The 19,601-nt window shown below is 31.0% G+C and overlaps 1 protein-coding gene across 11 annotated transcripts in view; it reads right to left on the bottom strand.

Moving 5' to 3' along the window:
- ROBO2 (roundabout guidance receptor 2) overlaps window positions 1-19,601 on the bottom strand; it is a 632,113-nt gene that overhangs the window by 73,994 nt on the left and 538,518 nt on the right. For 4 of the 11 annotated variants that reach the window (XM_074299770.1, XM_074299773.1, XM_074299772.1 and 1 more), the window contains 7 exons: window positions 17,827-18,009; window positions 16,448-16,474; window positions 14,369-14,428; window positions 9,993-10,035; window positions 8,403-8,530; window positions 3,989-4,270; window positions 3,429-3,554 (listed from right to left, as the gene is read on the bottom strand). In XM_074299770.1, coding sequence (XP_074155871.1) covers window positions 3,429-3,554; window positions 3,989-4,270; window positions 8,403-8,530; window positions 9,993-10,035; window positions 14,369-14,428; window positions 16,448-16,474; window positions 17,827-18,009 — 849 coding nt within the window. The remainder of the gene's footprint in view (window positions 1-3,428; window positions 3,555-3,988; window positions 4,271-8,402; window positions 8,531-9,992; window positions 10,036-14,368; window positions 14,429-16,447; window positions 16,475-17,826; window positions 18,010-19,601) is intronic. The other 7 variants (XM_074299779.1, XM_074299778.1, XM_074299776.1 and 4 more) reach the window with 4 other exon arrangements.

Raw genomic sequence — 19,601 nt, 5'->3', positions numbered from 1 at the left:
CTTGATTCATGGGGATCTATCTACTTCCTAATCATAATATTATCACCACCCCAGAAAATGTTAGAATTGCCTGAAAGATGCCATTAAAATAAGAGATGGTCACTGCATGGGTGTGTAGCTTTATCCAATTTGCTGCATGAATGAGCAGTATGGACATTGGGAGATTGAGAAATCTTAAGTTTTGCAACATATGAGATTATGTACAATGTGGTAATGGAAGGGCCCTGTTGACCTCGGATATTATGTATACTTGTGCCAACAGGACTTTTCTTGCCCCAATATACTATCAGGAATATTTTGGGTCCATATATCACTCTTTTTTGATGAATATATTGGACTAAATATATAGGACTACAAAGGAACTCAGGGGACTCCTCCGAGGACTGCCTAATACTTGATAAACAGGCCCACTAAGGGTTCCTTTTTCCAGAGATTCAGGTATTTTACATTCCATATAACCTGTCTACTACACCTGAAATCATTACTAATGTGACAGCAGAGGCTATTAACTAGCAAACTACAAACTCATTAGCTTCCAAAATCCTTCTCAACTGGCTAGTGCCTGATTATTTCTTGGCTAGCCAAAGCAGAGTGTATGCCCTGGTCAATCCCTTGTAATATTACTGGATTGACACTATTGGATAGATAAAACATTTTAATAGACTAAATTAAAGAAGGGGCCATCTAGAAACGTAAGGTACATACGAATGAATCATTTTTTGACTTCTTCCCTTAGACAGGCCTAGCCTTGCTAATCTTGTGAGTGATAACATAAGATTGCTAGACACTATTGACCCTGGAAGGAGATTCTACAGAATTCTCTCAAATAAACAATTTTAAGGGCACTCAGGTGTTAAAAAGGTAGATTATATAGGTTGGGCTATCATACTTGAGTAAAACTATATTGTGTGGTCACTAGTATTTGTTTCCCCAGTATCCTGAAGCAACACATTATGCAAGTTAGGCAAGACACTGAACAATATAACATAATATCATTTGAGAAAAGATTTTGACCAAACTCCTGCTACCTGATTGGTGAACTTTCTGAGAAACCCACATATTCTCCCCAGTAAATGAAATCCAGTATAAGTTCCCTATACCCAACAATTTGGATTATCCTTCAGAGTATAAATCTGCTTTATGCCTAGTTGCTTCATGGACTACCAATGAAACACTGATGATACCAAAAGCCGTATGATGTTGTGATATGGGAGCCACGTGCCAGTGGCTGCTGGAGATCTAACTCAGACCTGTAGAATGTATTTCTTCATGTGAGAAGATGATGATGATACAAGGAGCCTGAGAAGTAGCTGCATTCTCTGAGGTCTATCCTCTTCCATCTTGCCTCCAATTTATTTCATTCTCAATCTACATCCGCAAAGGCTGCTCCTTCAAGTTCATGATTCACAGCTGTGAAGGCTATTGGAGAATTGACCTGCCCCCTCACAAGACATGGTCCTTAACAATAGGATCCCTAAATCTGAAGCATAAGAAATAGTGGCTATTTTGAGCCTAACATTGTCCATTTTTCCAAAACCTTTCTGGTTTTTTGATCTTTGTAGGTCATACCAGAAAGATACCTCAATTTCCTCATTTATCTTTTTTAATTGATTTCTATCTTCTTTTCAAAAGACCTCATCAATATGTTTTGATTTCTCCTAGAACTTCATCAGTCTCATTTGCTATTGTTAGGATAATTTCATAGGAATATGTCATAGGCCTTTAATAGTCACATTGATTGATTAAATACATTTTTTTGCATGTGAGATGATCTGGGAATGTTCCTTCAATTCCTACTCTCTCATGATTTCCTAGGTCTTTGTGTTGATTCCTTTTTACTTCTTTATAGAAAAGGAAGAAGTAGCCAGAATTTTTTTTTGTGAAAAGTAACTCCTGTACTGTATGTTTAATTATTTTCCCTTCCATCTTTCCTATGACATTTGTTTCCTTGAAGATACTATATTTCTCTTCTTTACTGTCAAAACATTTAGAACAAGTAATTTATATTTGATACCTTTACTTCCTCATGATTTTAATTTTTTTTTCATTCTAGTTTCTATATTCATCATTCAACTCAAATAGTTTCTTAAAAGGACCACAACCTTAATTAAAGATATTTTTGATTGTTCTTGTTCATAATTTTCTTTGACCTCTTTATGAGATTTTATACTGAGCATCACTAGGTCTTTTTTATACTTTTCTTCTGGCTTCTTTCATTTCCTTCCCAGCCTTGTTACTGATTTTCTCTGGTCTTCAAAATTATGCCTGAACTTTCCCTGGAGTATGGAGTTTTTTCACCCTGGAACAGTTTACTATCTATGTTACCTACTCACTCTCTTGTATTCTTTATAAAGCTCGTTCCACCTTCCCATTAGTGATTTCTTCCTAGAATCTTCATTCTTTGGAGGAGCCCATGTCAGCTACCCTCCCTTCCTATAATAATAAATTTGAGGTTTTCTTTCAACCACTTTGTTTCTTCTTTGTTTTATTCATTTTCAGTCATTCTTTCACCATAAAATGTATGCCCTCCTTTCTTTGAATTTTTCTGCATCTACATGGTCTTCTTTGTTGAAATGTATATATCTTCCCTTATTATGTTCTCCGAAGTTTAATGCAAATTTTTAGATCTGATTGCTTGCCAGCAACTCAAACTTGGGTTCCTCTCTTCTTCTGATCTATTGAAGAATAAAATGTAGTCTTATAGCTTATCAACTTTCTTTCATTTCTTGAAAAAAATTGTCCAGATCTTTTGAAATTGTTATGGATTTTTGAAATCCATAAAACATTTTAAAATTAGAATGAATTAGAATAAGTTGCTGTATTTAAGAAGCAAAGAAGGAGTGCTAATACAAAACCAATTGTATTATAGCTATTTATAAAAATTGGATTCTAATTAAAAAAAAATCAGACTCCTTGTGAGGCTAAGTTTTAAACTAAAACATAAAAGTGAATAGAAAATAAGTTGAACCACTTAGAAATCACTAGAAATAGGAATTGTAATAACCCTGAAATTTAATTCATACCAGTCTTGCTATGAGATTTTCTTTAGGATCCATGCCAAGGGATTATGGCAGCATCTTATACACAGTTCCCTCCATCTTTTGGTCATTGAAAACTTTTGTATAGGGTCTAAAAACAAACCCAAAATATATGGCAAAGTGTTGAAGTCAGAACCTAGTACAATTTATATATATAAATGAAAATATTGTCAAAAAATAAACCAAAACCAAGATGTATGTTACTGAGTAATAATGTTATCATCATAGTGGCTTTAAAGGATAAATGCCTGAGAATGATAATGGTATTAAGTGTAGATGGTGTATTTATAGAATTAATTTTGTTAACTGTTTAACTTGTTTATTATTATTAGCAATATAGGTTACAAGCTGCTAACATGCATGCATTTTTCCTTATATGATGAAACCAACCTGAGAGACTGCCACTTCTTTCTGAGCTGTTGTGGGAGCTGGTAGTGCTGAAATCCTGTGACTGGTTGTGTGGCATTCTATTAGACAGTCCCTCAGCCATTCGGTAGTCAGGGATGTAAAGTAAGGCTAAGGGTTAAAGGGCAAAGGTCATAGCATCATGTGATTAGTTTTTAGCACAAGCCCATGCAGATCATGCAGTTAGCAAATTAGAAGCAAATGTCAAGGTTTGGTAGAGAAATGGTGTGTATGTGTGTGAGTGTGTGTGTGTGTGTGTGTGTGTGTGTGTGTGTGTGTATCTGTGTTTAACCTATTTTGTCCTAATAAAAATACAGATGGGTGGCAGATTACATGAAAAAGAACTAAAAACATGGAAAGCCTAAATGTAAGTGCTTTGTGATAGTGATGGGATGGAGTACTGTACACATGCCAGGTTAATTATTTCTTTTTGTTAGGTAGTTAATTTGGTAATGAATCACTCAGTCAAAATACAAATGACTAATTTCTAATTCATGCACAGATATGATATTAACTCCTAGGAAGTTAATAAGAATTGGACTCACCATTGTTACCTTTATTTTGATCAGGAAGGGAATAACCAAATCCAATCAAGTCCGTTTTCTGCTGAATTGAACTTTTCCATTGAGGATCAGGCAGATCAACAGCCAATTCATGAATGCTATTGGAGTGTAGGATCTGTGTGGTAGCATATGGTGTTGCTTGTGTTATTTGGCTTGAACTATTATAAGTTGTTTTGGTGGTGAAGTCAATGCTGCTATAAATGGCTCCATCAGAAAGCATAGTAGCTGTTTTATCTCCTTGGCCTGGCACTGGTGGCAGCACATCTGTGATGAACATGGGGGAAATGAAACAAATCCATGATGCACAAGGAGTCTAAAGCTATGAGAATTTAAGATGAAAAATAAACATGTCATTCTGCATATGTGCATATCAGCTGAGATGGGATTCATGGGCCAATGAAGGGAAGATGATGTACAACTATTGCCAAGTCATCAGCAACTGTGACAGGGTTACCCCTTGTCCTTCACATCTCACTGCCTAAAACCAATTCACATCTCCCATGCATCCCCTTCTATCATTCTCTGCTCCTACCTTCAACTATGAAAATGAACTTTGAAATATTTCACAACTGAAGAAATGTTTTCAATTCTGTGTCAGACTTTATGACTTTATAAAAATGATAGCATCTTATGAAAATGATGAAATGAATGAATCTACAAACTATAGTATGAAACATCTCCTTTTACTTTCTTTCCAAGGAAAGCTAGATTTTATCTATATTTATATTTATAGATAATATAGTGGCCAAACATTTTGTAACAAAGGAAAGCTTTCATGAATAAATCATTTCATACTATAGCAATTCAACTAGAGAAAGCAATCTCACTGATCAAGCAGTTAATTTACACTATTGATTCTTGGAATTATAGAATTATAGTTTCAAGTTGTAATACAATTAAGAGTAAAATCAAACCTCAGAAACAACACTGAATTTCAATCACTGCCTTTGATCATTTTCTATATCCTGAATCATTTTTACAGTATGTACCATCCCTCTCCAGAAACTTTCTTTTTCAAGAAAAAGCATTTAAAGAAATAAACACATGGCATGATATGTTTACCGTTCTACAATATTGACATCAAAGTAAGAATAATTATGAACATTTTTCAATAATTTGTGGTCAATAAAATTTAAACAATTTGTTTCCCAATGCAATGTAGTCTCAGATTTGAAAGTGACTTGAAATTGTTAACATTTTAATTTATCATGTTAATAAAATATATAAAAATAAAGTCCCTGGGCCTACATAAACATGGTCACTTGTGGTTATTATACCATAGAAAGAATTAAGGCAGCTTTGAAAAGTTCTTGGATCCAAGAAGCAATTGCTAAACATTGGAATATTATGTAATCTGAAAAATTATTCTTGGTTAGAGTTCTTCATTTCTATAGCCCTCTTTTTTTTTTGACAGAGGGAGAGAGAACTTCCTAATCTCACTCTGGCTAGAAATGTGGCAGCTACTCATGAGACCAATCCCAAAAATTATCAGCAAGAAAGCTTTAATCTGTTCCATTTGTCTAATCTTTCTTAGTTTGCATTTGCTAGGTAGGCTAGTGGCCCCTTGTCTTCGGGATCCTCACCATATTACTTTCAGATAAAGTGAAGATATGAGATTAGCTTTTGACCTTTTAGAACTCACTGCTCCCAAACTCAAGAAACTCAAGGAGTCTCTGCCTCTTTAGTCCCCAGGAACCTATTGTGTGCCACCAGACACTCCAGCCCTGGCAGCTCCCCCCCCTTTTTTTTTTTTTTTTTGTAGGATTTTACAATGATATCTGCTAAGCTGATGGAACCAAACATTTTTTTTTAAATTAGTGCTATGATTTTAAACTAAATTAGTGTTCTAAACTTAAATTAAGAAGATATTAAATGCATTGAATATATAATATTTTAGCAATGTGGTGAGAAGCAGAAATGTGTAGTGACTAGAAAGCAAGTCTTAAATCCATGAGAAAAATGGGTACAAATCTCATCTCTGACAAATATAGGCTGTGTGATCCTGAGAAACTTTTTTAATCTTTGAATCAACCAGATAACTTTCTAGATTTATAAGTTGCTGAGCTCCTTATACAAATGAAAGTATAATCCCTATCTCTATTATTTTTAAAGCAAAAATAATTTTAATTATTTAAATAATATATTTATTACATATAAATACCAATACCAATAATATATTTAAACAATAAGTTTTAAAATAATATTATGTTCAAATAAGTCAAACATGAAAATGTGTATTAAAATGTAATTTCTATGAAACATTTTCATAAAGGTATATTTTTAGATAAGATTTTATAAAAATGTTTTCTTGGAATGGGGATTTGATTTTGAATTGTTGCCAATTCTGTTATTCTATATCTTAACCTTATATAAATGAGAATATTTGACAGGGAAGAAATATATCCAAAAATAATACATAATTGAATTGTAGAATCTTGAAATACAATTTATAGTTCATCCAAGTATCAACTAACAAACATTTAGTAAGAATCTACTATATTCCAAGTCCTGTATTGGGGAGGGGCATTCAATGATAAGCATTAAAAAATACAGTTCCTCTTTCTAAGGGAACTTTTCTATTTGGGGAAATAATAACTTTTTTTGGTGATGCAGTATCAGGTGGGAAGATTAGAATCAATTAGAAATATATAAATTCAATCTATAATCATCTACATAAAACAAACTTTGAGGATGATTTATACTTCCTTGCTGCAAATTATTATTTCCTTCTCATTCTATTTATTGCAGTGGCATTTCAGTTCAATGAAAAAACAAATATTTGTTGTTGCTTTCAAGGCAACATTATTTATGCAGTTTTGCATTTAAGTCTAATCATTGCTCTCACACTTTCCCTCTACTTGCCTCCAAAGAATAATCGGTGAGGATTGATTGCCCCAAACTTCCAGACTGATAAAGTCCATAGCTGGGAACATTCTCTGCCTAATGAGCTAGACTCTTTCAGTTCAAAATAGTAAATACGTATTTTGTATTTCTTACTCATATTGTTAGCAAATTTGTTCAAGCCAAAAGAAGGCAGAGGAAGCTCTTTTCTTCAAACTTTGGATAATTTTTGTCTTCCAGTGCTGGAAAGTGGTTAGACAGGATTTCAGTTAATCTTGTTTTCTTGTTGATAGATTAGAGTTCTCTTCCATTTTCTTCTATCATGTAAGTTCATAGATATATATTTATGAAGAGGAGAAAGGAATATAAAGTAGGACTATGAATGTCAGTTGGCCTCTTGTGAGTGTTAATTGATACAAATAACTAAGAATTAGAGAATTATGAGTTGCTTTTTTGGTAGAAAGGAAATTGGATGGGTTCTAGGGATAGTCAAGAAAGCTAGGAATCATGACTGATGACATGAACTTATATTAGTCAATACCTAGGACAGTGCCTTATACATACTTTTCACTTCATAAATACTAATTGAATTGAATTGACCTTTTAAGGGTACAATAGATGCAGCAAAAATATGTTTTGTAGTCACATAATGAAAAACTTCACAATGGAAAAAAGACTGGAGAAAAATGGAATTTTTTTCTTTCAATTTAACTTTCTAGTATTTTAATTACAATGGGGCATTCTGAGTGGGTTTTTTCCTATCTTTAGGCATTTACCATTGTCATGAAGAAGGAAATTTCAAGTACTATGTAAATCTGAGTTATTTTTATTGACTATAAGAATGGAAAGGAAGTTTAGCTTAATCTAGGGATTATTAATATAATGGGAAAAAGGAAATATCTCAATGAATAAGTTTTCTGAGAAGAAAACTTATTCCTCCCTCCTTCCCTTTCTTGTTTTCTCCATTCCTTCCTTTCACAAGTCAATTTAGCTCTGTAAAAGAGTGAAGGAAGTTACAATATGATGTTTGCAGAACCTGAGAAATATGAGACAGTATCAGTAATGTACTTCTCTCATGAACAAAGTAGTTCAATGCTCTGTGCTTTAGAAAAATTATCTCATTTGATCCTCACAACTAAACCTGGTAGGTAGATCCTAGTATTATCTTCATTTTACATTTGAGGAAACTAAAGCAAACAGGCTTTAAGTAATTTTTCTAAGATCATCATCTAATTAATAGATATTTGAGGGTAGGACTCAAATTCAAATCTTGACTCCAGGTCCAGAATTCTTTGCACTATACCACTTAGTTGCCTTATAACCGCCTAAGTGATTTCTCTTTAGAATTTCCAATTTTGAATAGCATTAATAACTAATGCTACTAAATTGATAGCAAAATTCTATATATAGTATTGTGAGAGCATTATCATTAGCTAATGGGAAATTAATAAACAACAAAATAATCTTGATCATGGGGAAAGTATGGTCAGAAAAATCCTTGGAAATCCAAATTTAAAAAAAGAAAGAGAATTTAACTTTTAAAAACCTAACTCACCTCCACGACCAAAATTTCCAATGTCATTTGGCCCACTATTGCTATTGTTCACAGGCAAATTGGTAGCTGGCCAGGAGTCTGCAAGCCAAGGATAACTGGGGTCACTGGCATCTAGTAACCCTGGTCGGCTAAAATAAGATGAAGGGGAAACAAACAAACAAACAAAAAAAACTCAAGTTCAATAAAATAATTTGATATGTGAACATTAACTGAAAAGAGTTTTATCAGTTTTTTCTATACTATGAAATGTTAAAACCAACATTTTATTTTCTTTGAAATTAAAATTGTTTAGATTTTCAGAAATTAAAGATCTTAAATAATTCATTAGAAATATATACAAATGAACATACCCCCTTTCTCCCCCAGGAGAAATGAAAGCATCATGTGATCCTACTAGCATCTAAACAAACTATATCTTTAGTTGGGAAGTTAAGGTTAAGGGAATCTTAAACTATCATTGAATGATAAATTCCCTCCTCAATGAACAATCATTCAAACTCACTGCTTAATATCAGCGATTTCCAGAACTTTGGGCTACTATTTCCTGTGTCTCATTTATAGTTTATTACTGCTTTCAGAAGCTTTCCCAATTCTTTCTTTTAGAGACAAACAGGTTGCAGAAGAATTAGTGGACGTTGTTTATTGTTCTAAAAACAACAGTAAACTTTTAAGGTTTTTAAATTGCAAAACATCAGATGAAATACCAAAATATCAAACTGCAAAGTACCAAAGTGAAGATGCAGATATTTTTATATGGACAAATATAATGTCTTCAAAATACCTATTCCAAAAATGTTTTTAGTATAAAAATAGAACCCTGATCTTTTTCCAACTTACTAAAACACTTCTAAAGAAATAGCAGCATCCATAATCATTGTACTTCCCACCCCCTTCTCTCCCTCTTATAACTCCCTTCTGGTACAATCCCTAAGAGAAACATATGTTTCTATGGAAACTGCAATAAGAAGATCCAACAGCTTTTTTGCTGCATTCACTAACTCTCATTAGGCCTAATCTTTTTGTTAAAATATTGATTAAATGGGAGATTGGAAGTTATTACCACAACCTAATTACAGTCTCCATATTGAAAAAAAGAAAACAGATGAGGATATATGTGTGTATCAGTGTGTGAAATTTTATCAATTTCAATTAAGTAAGTCAGGTTTTGGAATCAAGGCCTATCAATATTCAACCTATACATCATTCATGAATCATTTATTTTGTGATCGATTATATGTAATTGTTCACTCACTGCAATTTAGAGAGAGCCAGTAAGGAGTCTTAAACAACAGCAACTTCATTTGCTAATGTCTAATTAATGCAACAAACATTCTGCTAACAAATGAGTACATTCCTTGTGATATTTACTACTAATTTCTTTTTGGGCATCTGGGAGATATGAAACATCTGGATGTGATTCCTCTAAAGTGCACAACAGATATGGCATTATACCTTATGTTTAAATCACTTAACTCATTCAGGAATTCTCAAGCCTATTGGTAATCATTTATTATAATAATAGCTTTTTCTATAATTTCTCTGTCCTGATTACAAATAAAATATAATTAGAATAAAAGCTTTTTGGCATACCTTCCATTGCTCATTAGTCCTGCATCACCTCTTTGAAAAGTGACTGTTAAAAAAAGGAAATCATAAATAAAAATTACTATTAGTAACAAGTGAATTTTGACCCATAGTTCTGAAGCTGCTGGAAGCTTTAAAAATGTAATAAACATAATTAAATGTAGAGTAACAAATAAGAGTATCACTAAGGCCCTCACTTGCTTCAATTAATAAGTCATTTCAATATGATACATACTATTCTTTTAAAACATTTATTAATAATAATGTATACAATGATATGTTCTTTCAAGGCAAAATATATTTCAATCAAGGAGCTGAAATGACTTAAGATGTAAAAATTAATTATTCTTATATTACTATATAAATATGCTGATAAAATTGGAGTATAATAAGGTACCATTAAATCATAATGAATAGTAATGCTGGATATAAAAATTCATCATGGCATTGCAATAGGAATTGTAATAGAACATTTCAGACAGGTGATGGACAAAAGCTAACTATTATATTTCTCATCCTCCAAATGAATTGCTGAAGCAGTTACAACTGAGATGTCATCACTTTAAGGAATCTCAGTATAACTCATGATGATGTAGATTAGCAACTAGAGAAAATGACAATACTTATGGCTAAATTACATGACTGTCCTTTATTTATTAGATGATATTCAGTATTGACCAATATGAAATATTCAAAATCAGAGGGAAATGTAGTCTCTTCATTCTTTGTCTGAAGTTTTTTGTTGATACCAAATATCCTGCTTAACAACTTAAGATGTTCTAAAATGGGATTATTTTGTTTCAACAATAAATTATTGTGAATTGTATACCATAATGATTTCAGCAACAGCATACAAATCCTTTCTTTCTAATAATGATTTTTAGCATAACAAAGATACATGGAAGAGCATTCCATGGAATTTACAAGCTGTGGAAATTATTCAGGTTAATGGATAAGTTAATAGTATATAAAGCCATTACTTGGGTACAAAAGCAAACACATCAATCTTTAAAGCAGAGATAATACAGAAAGAAAGTTTTCATTTCATGGGTGATATCAATTTTATATATGTGAAACTACGTATTTGTCCTTTCTTAAAGTTGTAACATTAGATTAAAATAACTAATTACAAGTGAATATTGCTTAATTTGCAAGAATGTTAGAGACAAATAACACTTTTGTAAATAGAATAAGTTTGAATGGTTTTAGCTTCTTTCTTTCTTTTTTCTTTTTTTTTTTTCTTTTTTAAATTTTTTGCTGAGGCAATTGGGCTTAAGTGACTTGCCCAGAATACACAGCTAAGAAGTGTTAGAGGACAAATTTGAACTCAGGTCCTCCTGACTTCAGGGCTAGGGCTCTATCCACTGCACCATATAGCTGCTCCAGTTTTAGCTTCTTAAAGAATCCTTACTCTTTGAAATCAAATCATCACTTTTTTCCTTAGAGTGAAATACTTTTTCTTATATCAAGTTGTTAGAATCATAACTTAATTTTTTAAGTTTCAATTTTTTTCATGCTTAAGTTCTTTTTTTTTTTTTTGGTATCATCAATGTCACTTAAGAAATTCTTGCTGATTAAGTGGTTTATCTTCAGAAATATCTATTATCTCTCTTGGCAACAGGTTAGATATTATAAGAAAAATGTAAGACCTGTGAAGACTATATAAGACAATGATATTTATTTATCAAACAGGTCTATCAGAAACATTTTTAATACTTCAAATCATGCTACCTTATCAAATTTTCAGGTAGTTTCAGGAACTCATTGGAAAACATTACTAATTAATGTTATTTCTAACAGTACTGCTGGTGACCTGCTATCTGGGGAAGATGCAATCCCTCATTTTCTATTTGACTTCAGAATTTGCTTTGGAACCAGGAGTCAATGGTATGATTGGATCACATTTCTCTATGCTATAATAATTATTGTAAATAATTAATGAAGAAAAATTGAGCAGTGAAGATATTAAATTCCTGATAGAAAAAATCCTCACAAAATGTGAATATAATTAGATTTCTGTTTGATGCATACTTTCTAGTTATGTTGCTGAATACCAAATAATTGTTTCACTCTGATACAATATGTAAATAGATGTTGACTGATAATATCTGAAAACATGGTATTGTGAAATGCATGAGTAGAAAGTAACTCCCATTAATTTAGAGGCTTTTTTCCCCCTTAGCAAACATTCTTTTGCTGTCAAAGAAACAACTGGCATGCAATACAGAAGTAAATATGAAATAGAGCTACAAATATCTGTTAATTATTTATATTTACACTTTAAAAACCAACCAACAGTAAATGTTGTACAAAATGCATCTTTTTCATTTGTGATGAATAAGGATATGAAACTTTAGGGAAGATAAGATACTATTCATAAACACTTAGCTCAATTGGCTCTTGGACAATAGACAGAAAATGTGTTGCCATATCTTTCTTTTAATCCTTTCAAACTGGGGAGGACCTAACAGAGCATATGTTTTTTTGCCACAGCCTTCAAAACTATTTTTATCTATGTCTGTGTCTATGTAACAGTAGCCATAAAAAGGTTGGCTAAATGGAGAGAAAATACATAATCAAGTTGGCAAGAGGATGATGATTTGTTTTGCTCTAGCAATATATGAAGATAAATTATTAATGTGTATAAAGGAAAGGGAGCATATGAAATGATGAAATAATGGATCTTCATATATATTTTTGGGGGAAGCCTGGATGGATACAAGAGTGTGTAATACATTTCCCATTCTTATATCTAAATCTTGTATATACATGATATTAACTATGTATTTTTTTCAGCACAAAGACTTTTTCATTCAGTTGCAAGATAAAAACATTTTAATCCAATCTTCTCTACTTGTTTTCTGTTTTAACTAAAAGGGTTAGAGATAAGAATATATTGTAGACCAAACCTCACTTAGACTTTAAATAACTTCATGTCAATTTATCTTCATTTTATACATAATGATATAAAGTGGAAGAAAATAAAATAGCACAACTTTTGTTAATCTTGTCTAGAAAAAAACTGAATCATACTCACACCTGTTTGCATATCTCAGAACCATTCTCCTATGTACTTTTTTACTTCAATTAGATACTTTAGAGTTATAGTGTTAAAAGAAAAGAAAATAAGGAGGAAGAAAGGAATGATCCTGATCATCTTGTATCAACCATGAATTCATACAAGAAAGTTTGGAATAATCAGAAAGTATTTTATAGCATTCTTAAATGTTTGTATCTAAGTATGATGTCTTCCTACATGAGGAGTCCTAAAAATGTTACCATTTTCTCCTTGTTGAAATTAAGTTGTGTTACTTTATGTATTTTTATTTTTGAGTGGTGTCCAATTTGTAAATCTCCAATATAATGCAAAACATTTATTTAATTTGAATAAAAAAAGGATTTTGCAGGTGAATATTTTAATAATTTTAGAAAGAAAAATTCATAAAATGCCAAATGATGAGAACTACAAGAATCTCATAGTTATAATTCAAAATGTTTTAAATGCATTAAATATAAGGAAGTTACTGCATTTTTTCCCCTCTGGGGCATATAAATTGAAGAGCTTTTGAAAGTTCATAATATATTTGAAGCACCCATATTATTATCTGGCAGGGTTAATTCTGGTCACATGTCCACTAGAACTAGAAAAACATATATAATAAATTGATATTTTAAGGCCAAGAAGCTCTCTGTGTACCTATCTCTAATTAACTAGATTTTCCTACCACAAATGAAAACTTTAATATTGCCACCCAGTTCTCATTTCTTTTTCTGATAAGCTGTTTCTCGGATAAGAATGTAGATTAATCCTTTTTTAATAAGCATTAATTCAGACTAAATAATCAGTATGTAAAAATTTCATCAAATTTTTCAATTGCTTTTGAATGATTCTATCAAATAATTTTCAAGATCTGTGCATAGAATGCTTAGAATTTTATAATTTCTTTCTTATATTCAGTTTCACAAAATCCATAATCTCTAAGGGTATTAACACACTAAATAAAATTTTACTTGTTCACAGAACGAAATAAACTTACTTCCTAAAGTGATGACCTTTTAGTTAACATCATAATCCACATGAAAGTTATATGTATTCAAGAATCTCCTCTCTTGCTGCATTTATTTATTCAACAGGTTTTTTTTTAATTTATTATATGTAATTAAATTTTCTCCTTTGTTTAAAAAGCCACTTCATTTTTACAGGATCTTCCCATAATTCCATGTTTCTAATAGTTACTAAGGATACTAATTTCTGCATAGGTTAGGAACCTAATATAAAGAATTTGAATTTTCAATAAAAAAGACCAACAGCAAAACCCCATCCCCTAGTGGTCCTGGGAAAATGGAAAGAGCCCCCATATTCTATGGGAAGGCAGTGATACCTGTTTTGTTCGAGCTCCCCTTCTCTGTGCCATGTGCAAACCTGCCGTGCAAATTTGTATCTGAGGAATTTGAGTAGAGGGTGAACATGAAAAAACAGGATGTTAGTGTTTAATGCAGCCTTCAGGTAATCCCTTATCTTTGGGTGGCTAAAAAATGTAATATTTTTGGGTAAAATTCTCCTCTCAGGTCATCAAAATGCATAATTATGCACAAGAAATTTGATAGTTGCCTGTGTACCAAAATTTTAATCAATTGGCATTTTGCCATGTGTAGTACATGTATCTTTAAATTTTCTGAAACTTAAAAGGGAAATTTCAAAATTGAATAATTGCTTTTAAGTTTTCATTCAAGTACAATTTAAAACAATGCATTTTTAAATTAAATTTAGCAAGGTTTTAATCAATTGTCATTCGGTCATATGTGCACTTATATGTATCTTTTCATATACCTGATGCCTAAAAAAGAACATTTCAAAACTGAATAATAGCTTTTTAGTTTTAATTCTAGTGCAATTAAAAACAATTTAATTATTGTAAAATAAAATTAGAGTTTCATGTTTAGATAAAGAACTACCAAAGACCAACAATTTGAAGAGTATTTAACAGGAAGGTATATTTACCTTCTGGTCCTAAAAGTGGAAGACAAAAAAGAGAAACGGTTTTTAAAGTACGAATATGAAAAAAAATTCGTATATTTCCTTACATGAAACACTGCTTACTATCATTTAATTCAAAGGGGACAAAAATTATGCTCTTCAGGTAAGAATATAGTATAAGATATTTTGACCTAATACTAATAAATTTTTTAAACAATATCTTGGAAAACAAAACTGATATACAAAACTAATATGTGAATTTAATGTAAAAAACCTATTTCTTCAATTAATTAATGTGCTGGTCCCATAGTAAAGTAGTTTTAATCAATAAAATATATAAGTATAGTGTTAATTATATACAACTATACACCCTTTTATTAAAAACTTTAAAATTTTTATTTGAAAAAGGAACATCAAAATCTCTCCATTTTGCATATTATGTAGAAATAGAAATGCTCACTTTGATCTAGGCTGCTAATATTTGGAAGAGATGGAATTGGTTTTGCTTTTAAGTTTTTCCTTAAGAACATATCTAAAATATAAGAATAGCACTAACAGTTCTGATTTTCCATAAATATTTGTTTCATATCACAGAAGACAAGCCTTGTCCCAATCATATGTAAATTCATCAAAGTGAATCAAATTGTCAGCAAGAGTAACACTATATTTAAGACATCATGAAAACTTTTTGTTTCTTTAACTTTTTTATATTATTCATTTGTATAGTAGAAGAAATACAGACATCTGTGCAGAGTATTTGTGGAGATTATTTCTTTATGGTATTTAGGGTTTGAGGAAATTAACATGTCTTAAAGAAAATTTTAATTCTTATAAGCAAAATGTAAAACTTTTTGGAGAAGAATTATGATAGTGAAAATAAATAATCAATGAATCATATTTTGGAGGGCTATTAGTAGAACCTATTAGGGTTCTCCTTCTAAGATATTGGAGGAAGTATCTGAAACTTATTGATCAAGAAAATTCTTCTTGATTTGGAATTCCTATTCACATTTAATCTTTTATTCAGGCATACTATCTTTATGATAGAAAAAGAAAAACAATATATTCAAGTTAACTCTACAGAAAATCACAAGAGAGGAATTTGACCCTTTGTAAAACAAAACAAAAAGATCGCCCCAACCAAAGCAAAAAGAAAACAAACAAACAAACAAAATCCAACCTATTTCTGTAGTTATTAGCTTACCCAAAGCATTGGCCTAATAAGTTTTTTTTAAAAGATTAGAGTGAATGAATGAATTGAAAGATGAATAATATGACAGGTTAAGATGATGTGAGTCTAAATAAAGCCATATATATTTGGTATATGTCTGATTATCATCATCATTGTTATCATCAATGAAGAGGAGTAAAACTAAATTTTCCACTGCTTAGTGTTTCTTATTATTGAGTAATTCATTGGAATATAAACTCAAATGGATGAAATGGAATATGATTGAGAAATACATGGATTGATGGACAGTACCTGCTGGGGTGAAGGTAAAGGACTGGACTGCAAAACAAGAAGGTAAACATCATAAGTTACAGATTCTGTCATCAATCACTAATTTTTGGGCACTCCTTGCTTTAAAAATCCCCCATATATGATGTGTTACTAAAACTAATTTAAACAATGCACCTTTATGAGATAAGCAATCAAGTAGCCAATGAAAAACAAAAATGGCAGAAGGATGATGAGTTAAATTTTACAGTGCTTAGCTTATTGGTAATGTGCTATAATTTTAACTTATTTTAAATGTCAGAATAAATTCAAGCATAATTTTTTTTACAAATTGATATTTGCAATGGTATGGTCCAAATATTTTGTTAAGAATTGTTGTTAACTGTGCAATAAAGAATACATTTAACAATGGTTTATTTATTGAATTTTTAATGAATATGTCCTACTCACATACACATTTTATTCACAGATGATAAAATGTCTTACTAACATAGAAAACATTTAGTCTATGCTACCAAACTAAAACTGAGGTGTAGTGCAAAGTCCTAGAATGAAAGGTAATATTCATGAGTTCTTGATAATAGTTCTATCATTTTCTGGGTAACTTTGGACACATTTTATCTCCATAGTAGTGTTTACTTCCGGAATTCTATAACTTCTATGGATTCCTACTAAATCGAATGCCAACAGGATCAAATATTTCATCTGTCCTGTCAAATACTATGCTAACATTTATATGATTTAAGTGATTATGAAATTCTCAGGGTCCTACAGAAAATAGATCAATGAGTATTTTTTTAATAAAATTGTTAATGACCATAATAATTCTATACACTTTTCCTATGACAATTACTTTTAACTTACCATTTTGATTCCTTCCAAATCTCCTTCCCTCTTCTTTTTCATTTAAGGGGAAAAGTATTTTTGCAACTAATTATTTCAGGATCAATTTGGATTGTTATTATTATCAAATAGGAAATATTTCAGGTATTTGTACAAATTTTGAAACCTTATTTTAAAGAGAGAACAGATATGTTTCAGGAATTGTCTTTCAAAGGTGGCCCTCAGAGCAAGAACTCAGGAACATGCAGAGGGGTTATTATGATTGTTGTAGTTGTTATTCTGAACAAATGAATCAGAAAAAATAACTGTTATTTGTTAATTTTTATTATCTATTTCCAATCTGAGTAAAGACACAGTCCAGTGATAATGGTTTGATGTGTGTAGATAATGACTGCAATAGAGCACTAGCAAAAGTTACATTTCCAATATGTTTTCAGAATAATCAAAACCAAAATTATTCAATAATTCTATTCCTAAATAATTCTCCTTTTTTCATATCCTTATGTTTGGGGATTCTCTGCCAGTTTACCACCAATTTGTAATGAGAAATAGCTCTTTACCGGCATAATTGCTGAGTCCCTTTCTCTTCTTTCTGCGCCAATACAACCAGATGCTGAAACCCATCAGAATTACCCAGCATGCACCTCCAATCCCAGCTATAAAGGCTGGCTGCTTCACAACATCTGTTATTTGTTCAGTTATGCTGTTGTTATTTTCAGTGATGACAACTTCGTTATGTCCTCCTTAATGGGAAAAAGTTAAAGACACAAACATCAAGCCACTGAGTAGATAAACTCATCAACAAATATATCCAGGAACACATAGTCAATCTCCTAAGATTAATTCTGGTTTCTTGTTACACTTATTTTTTGCTTAAGACCATTTGATAACTGATATTTTTAAGCAATTGACACTACTATATAATTAAACTCATATCAAAACATGTATTAGAGTCTAAAAATATTTCCAAAAACAATGAAAGCAAGAAAGAGATACTGAAGAATGCAATTTATCACAGAATAATAGCTGTGTAGATATTTTATCTGCTTGTTTGGCTTGGCTCTTTGTCCTTTCCACATATTTAAAATCTATTGTTATACTTGATACCATGTTTCTTCCTTTTTTATAGCCGATGCTGAAAAAAAAGTGAAATCAAATATATTTTGTTGGAAATAAGTCATGAAAAGACAAGGAGTGACAGAGTAGTCTGTGAGAACAAGATGGCCAGTGTCACTAGATAATAAAATTGAGGTGAATAAAGTATAAAAAAAATCAGAAAAGTAGGAAATGTTTAGGTTGAGAAATATTTTAAATGACAAACAAAAGATTTTATATTCAATTCTGAATGTAAAAAAAAGTCACTAAAGTTTGAATAAGGGGTGTTTTTGATATAGTCAGATTAGCACTTTAGGAAAATTTATTTGGCAGCTGAGTGAAGAATTGGAGAAGGGAATTCAAATATACTCAAAGTTTATATCTAAATATATATATAAAGAGATTCCAATTCTCCCAATAAATTTAAGGCAAGAATAGATTAGATAACTATTCCTAACCAATATAATGGCAAATATACTTTAAAAATATCCTACTTGAATTCTCTTGTCTAGCGTCTCATGTTATACTTATTATATTCATATATGCAAGTAAAATTATCATATTTATTTCTGTATTAAACAAAGAACAATTAAAAATAATTTTCATTTCTTGTAATAATGGGTAATTAGTTATATTTTTAAGTTTATAACATTTTAATCAAGGGACTCATCAATGGCAATGATTAATAAGGGATCTAATTAAAGGGAAATAGAACAGAGGATATGTGAAGTGAAAATTAAAAAGAAAATGGGGATTAGACTTTATTAAGTTACACTTTATCTATTAAATAATTAGTATATATATTATGTGTGTGTGTGTATATATATATAAATATAATAAGGCTGCCAGAAAAGCTTATTATAGTAGAAATTTTGGGATTATTAAAGAAAAATTATATTCCTTCTTCAGTAAAACATTGCATGTATTTTAAAAAAAGAAAGAATTGATTATCACATATTCTTGTTGCTGTGCATAGTGTTCTCTTAGTTCTACTTACTTCACTTAGCATTAGTTCCTGCAAGTCTCTCCAGGCCTTTCTGAAATAATCCTGCTGATCGTTTCTTATAGAACAAGAATATTCTATAACATTTATATACCATAATTTATTCAACCATCCTTCAACTGATGGGCATCCACTCAGTTTCACACTGGATGTTTTAGAAGCCCTAGTGTGGGTACTAGTCTCTGTACAAAAATGTGGTTACATTTCTCTTATTCTAACTATCATAATTATATGTTC

Source organism: Sminthopsis crassicaudata, chromosome 3, assembly GCF_048593235.1.
Source record: "Sminthopsis crassicaudata isolate SCR6 chromosome 3, ASM4859323v1, whole genome shotgun sequence".
Classification (NCBI taxonomy): Eukaryota; Metazoa; Chordata; class Mammalia; order Dasyuromorphia; family Dasyuridae; genus Sminthopsis; species Sminthopsis crassicaudata.
This window is presented reverse-complemented; position numbering and strand designations above follow the sequence as displayed.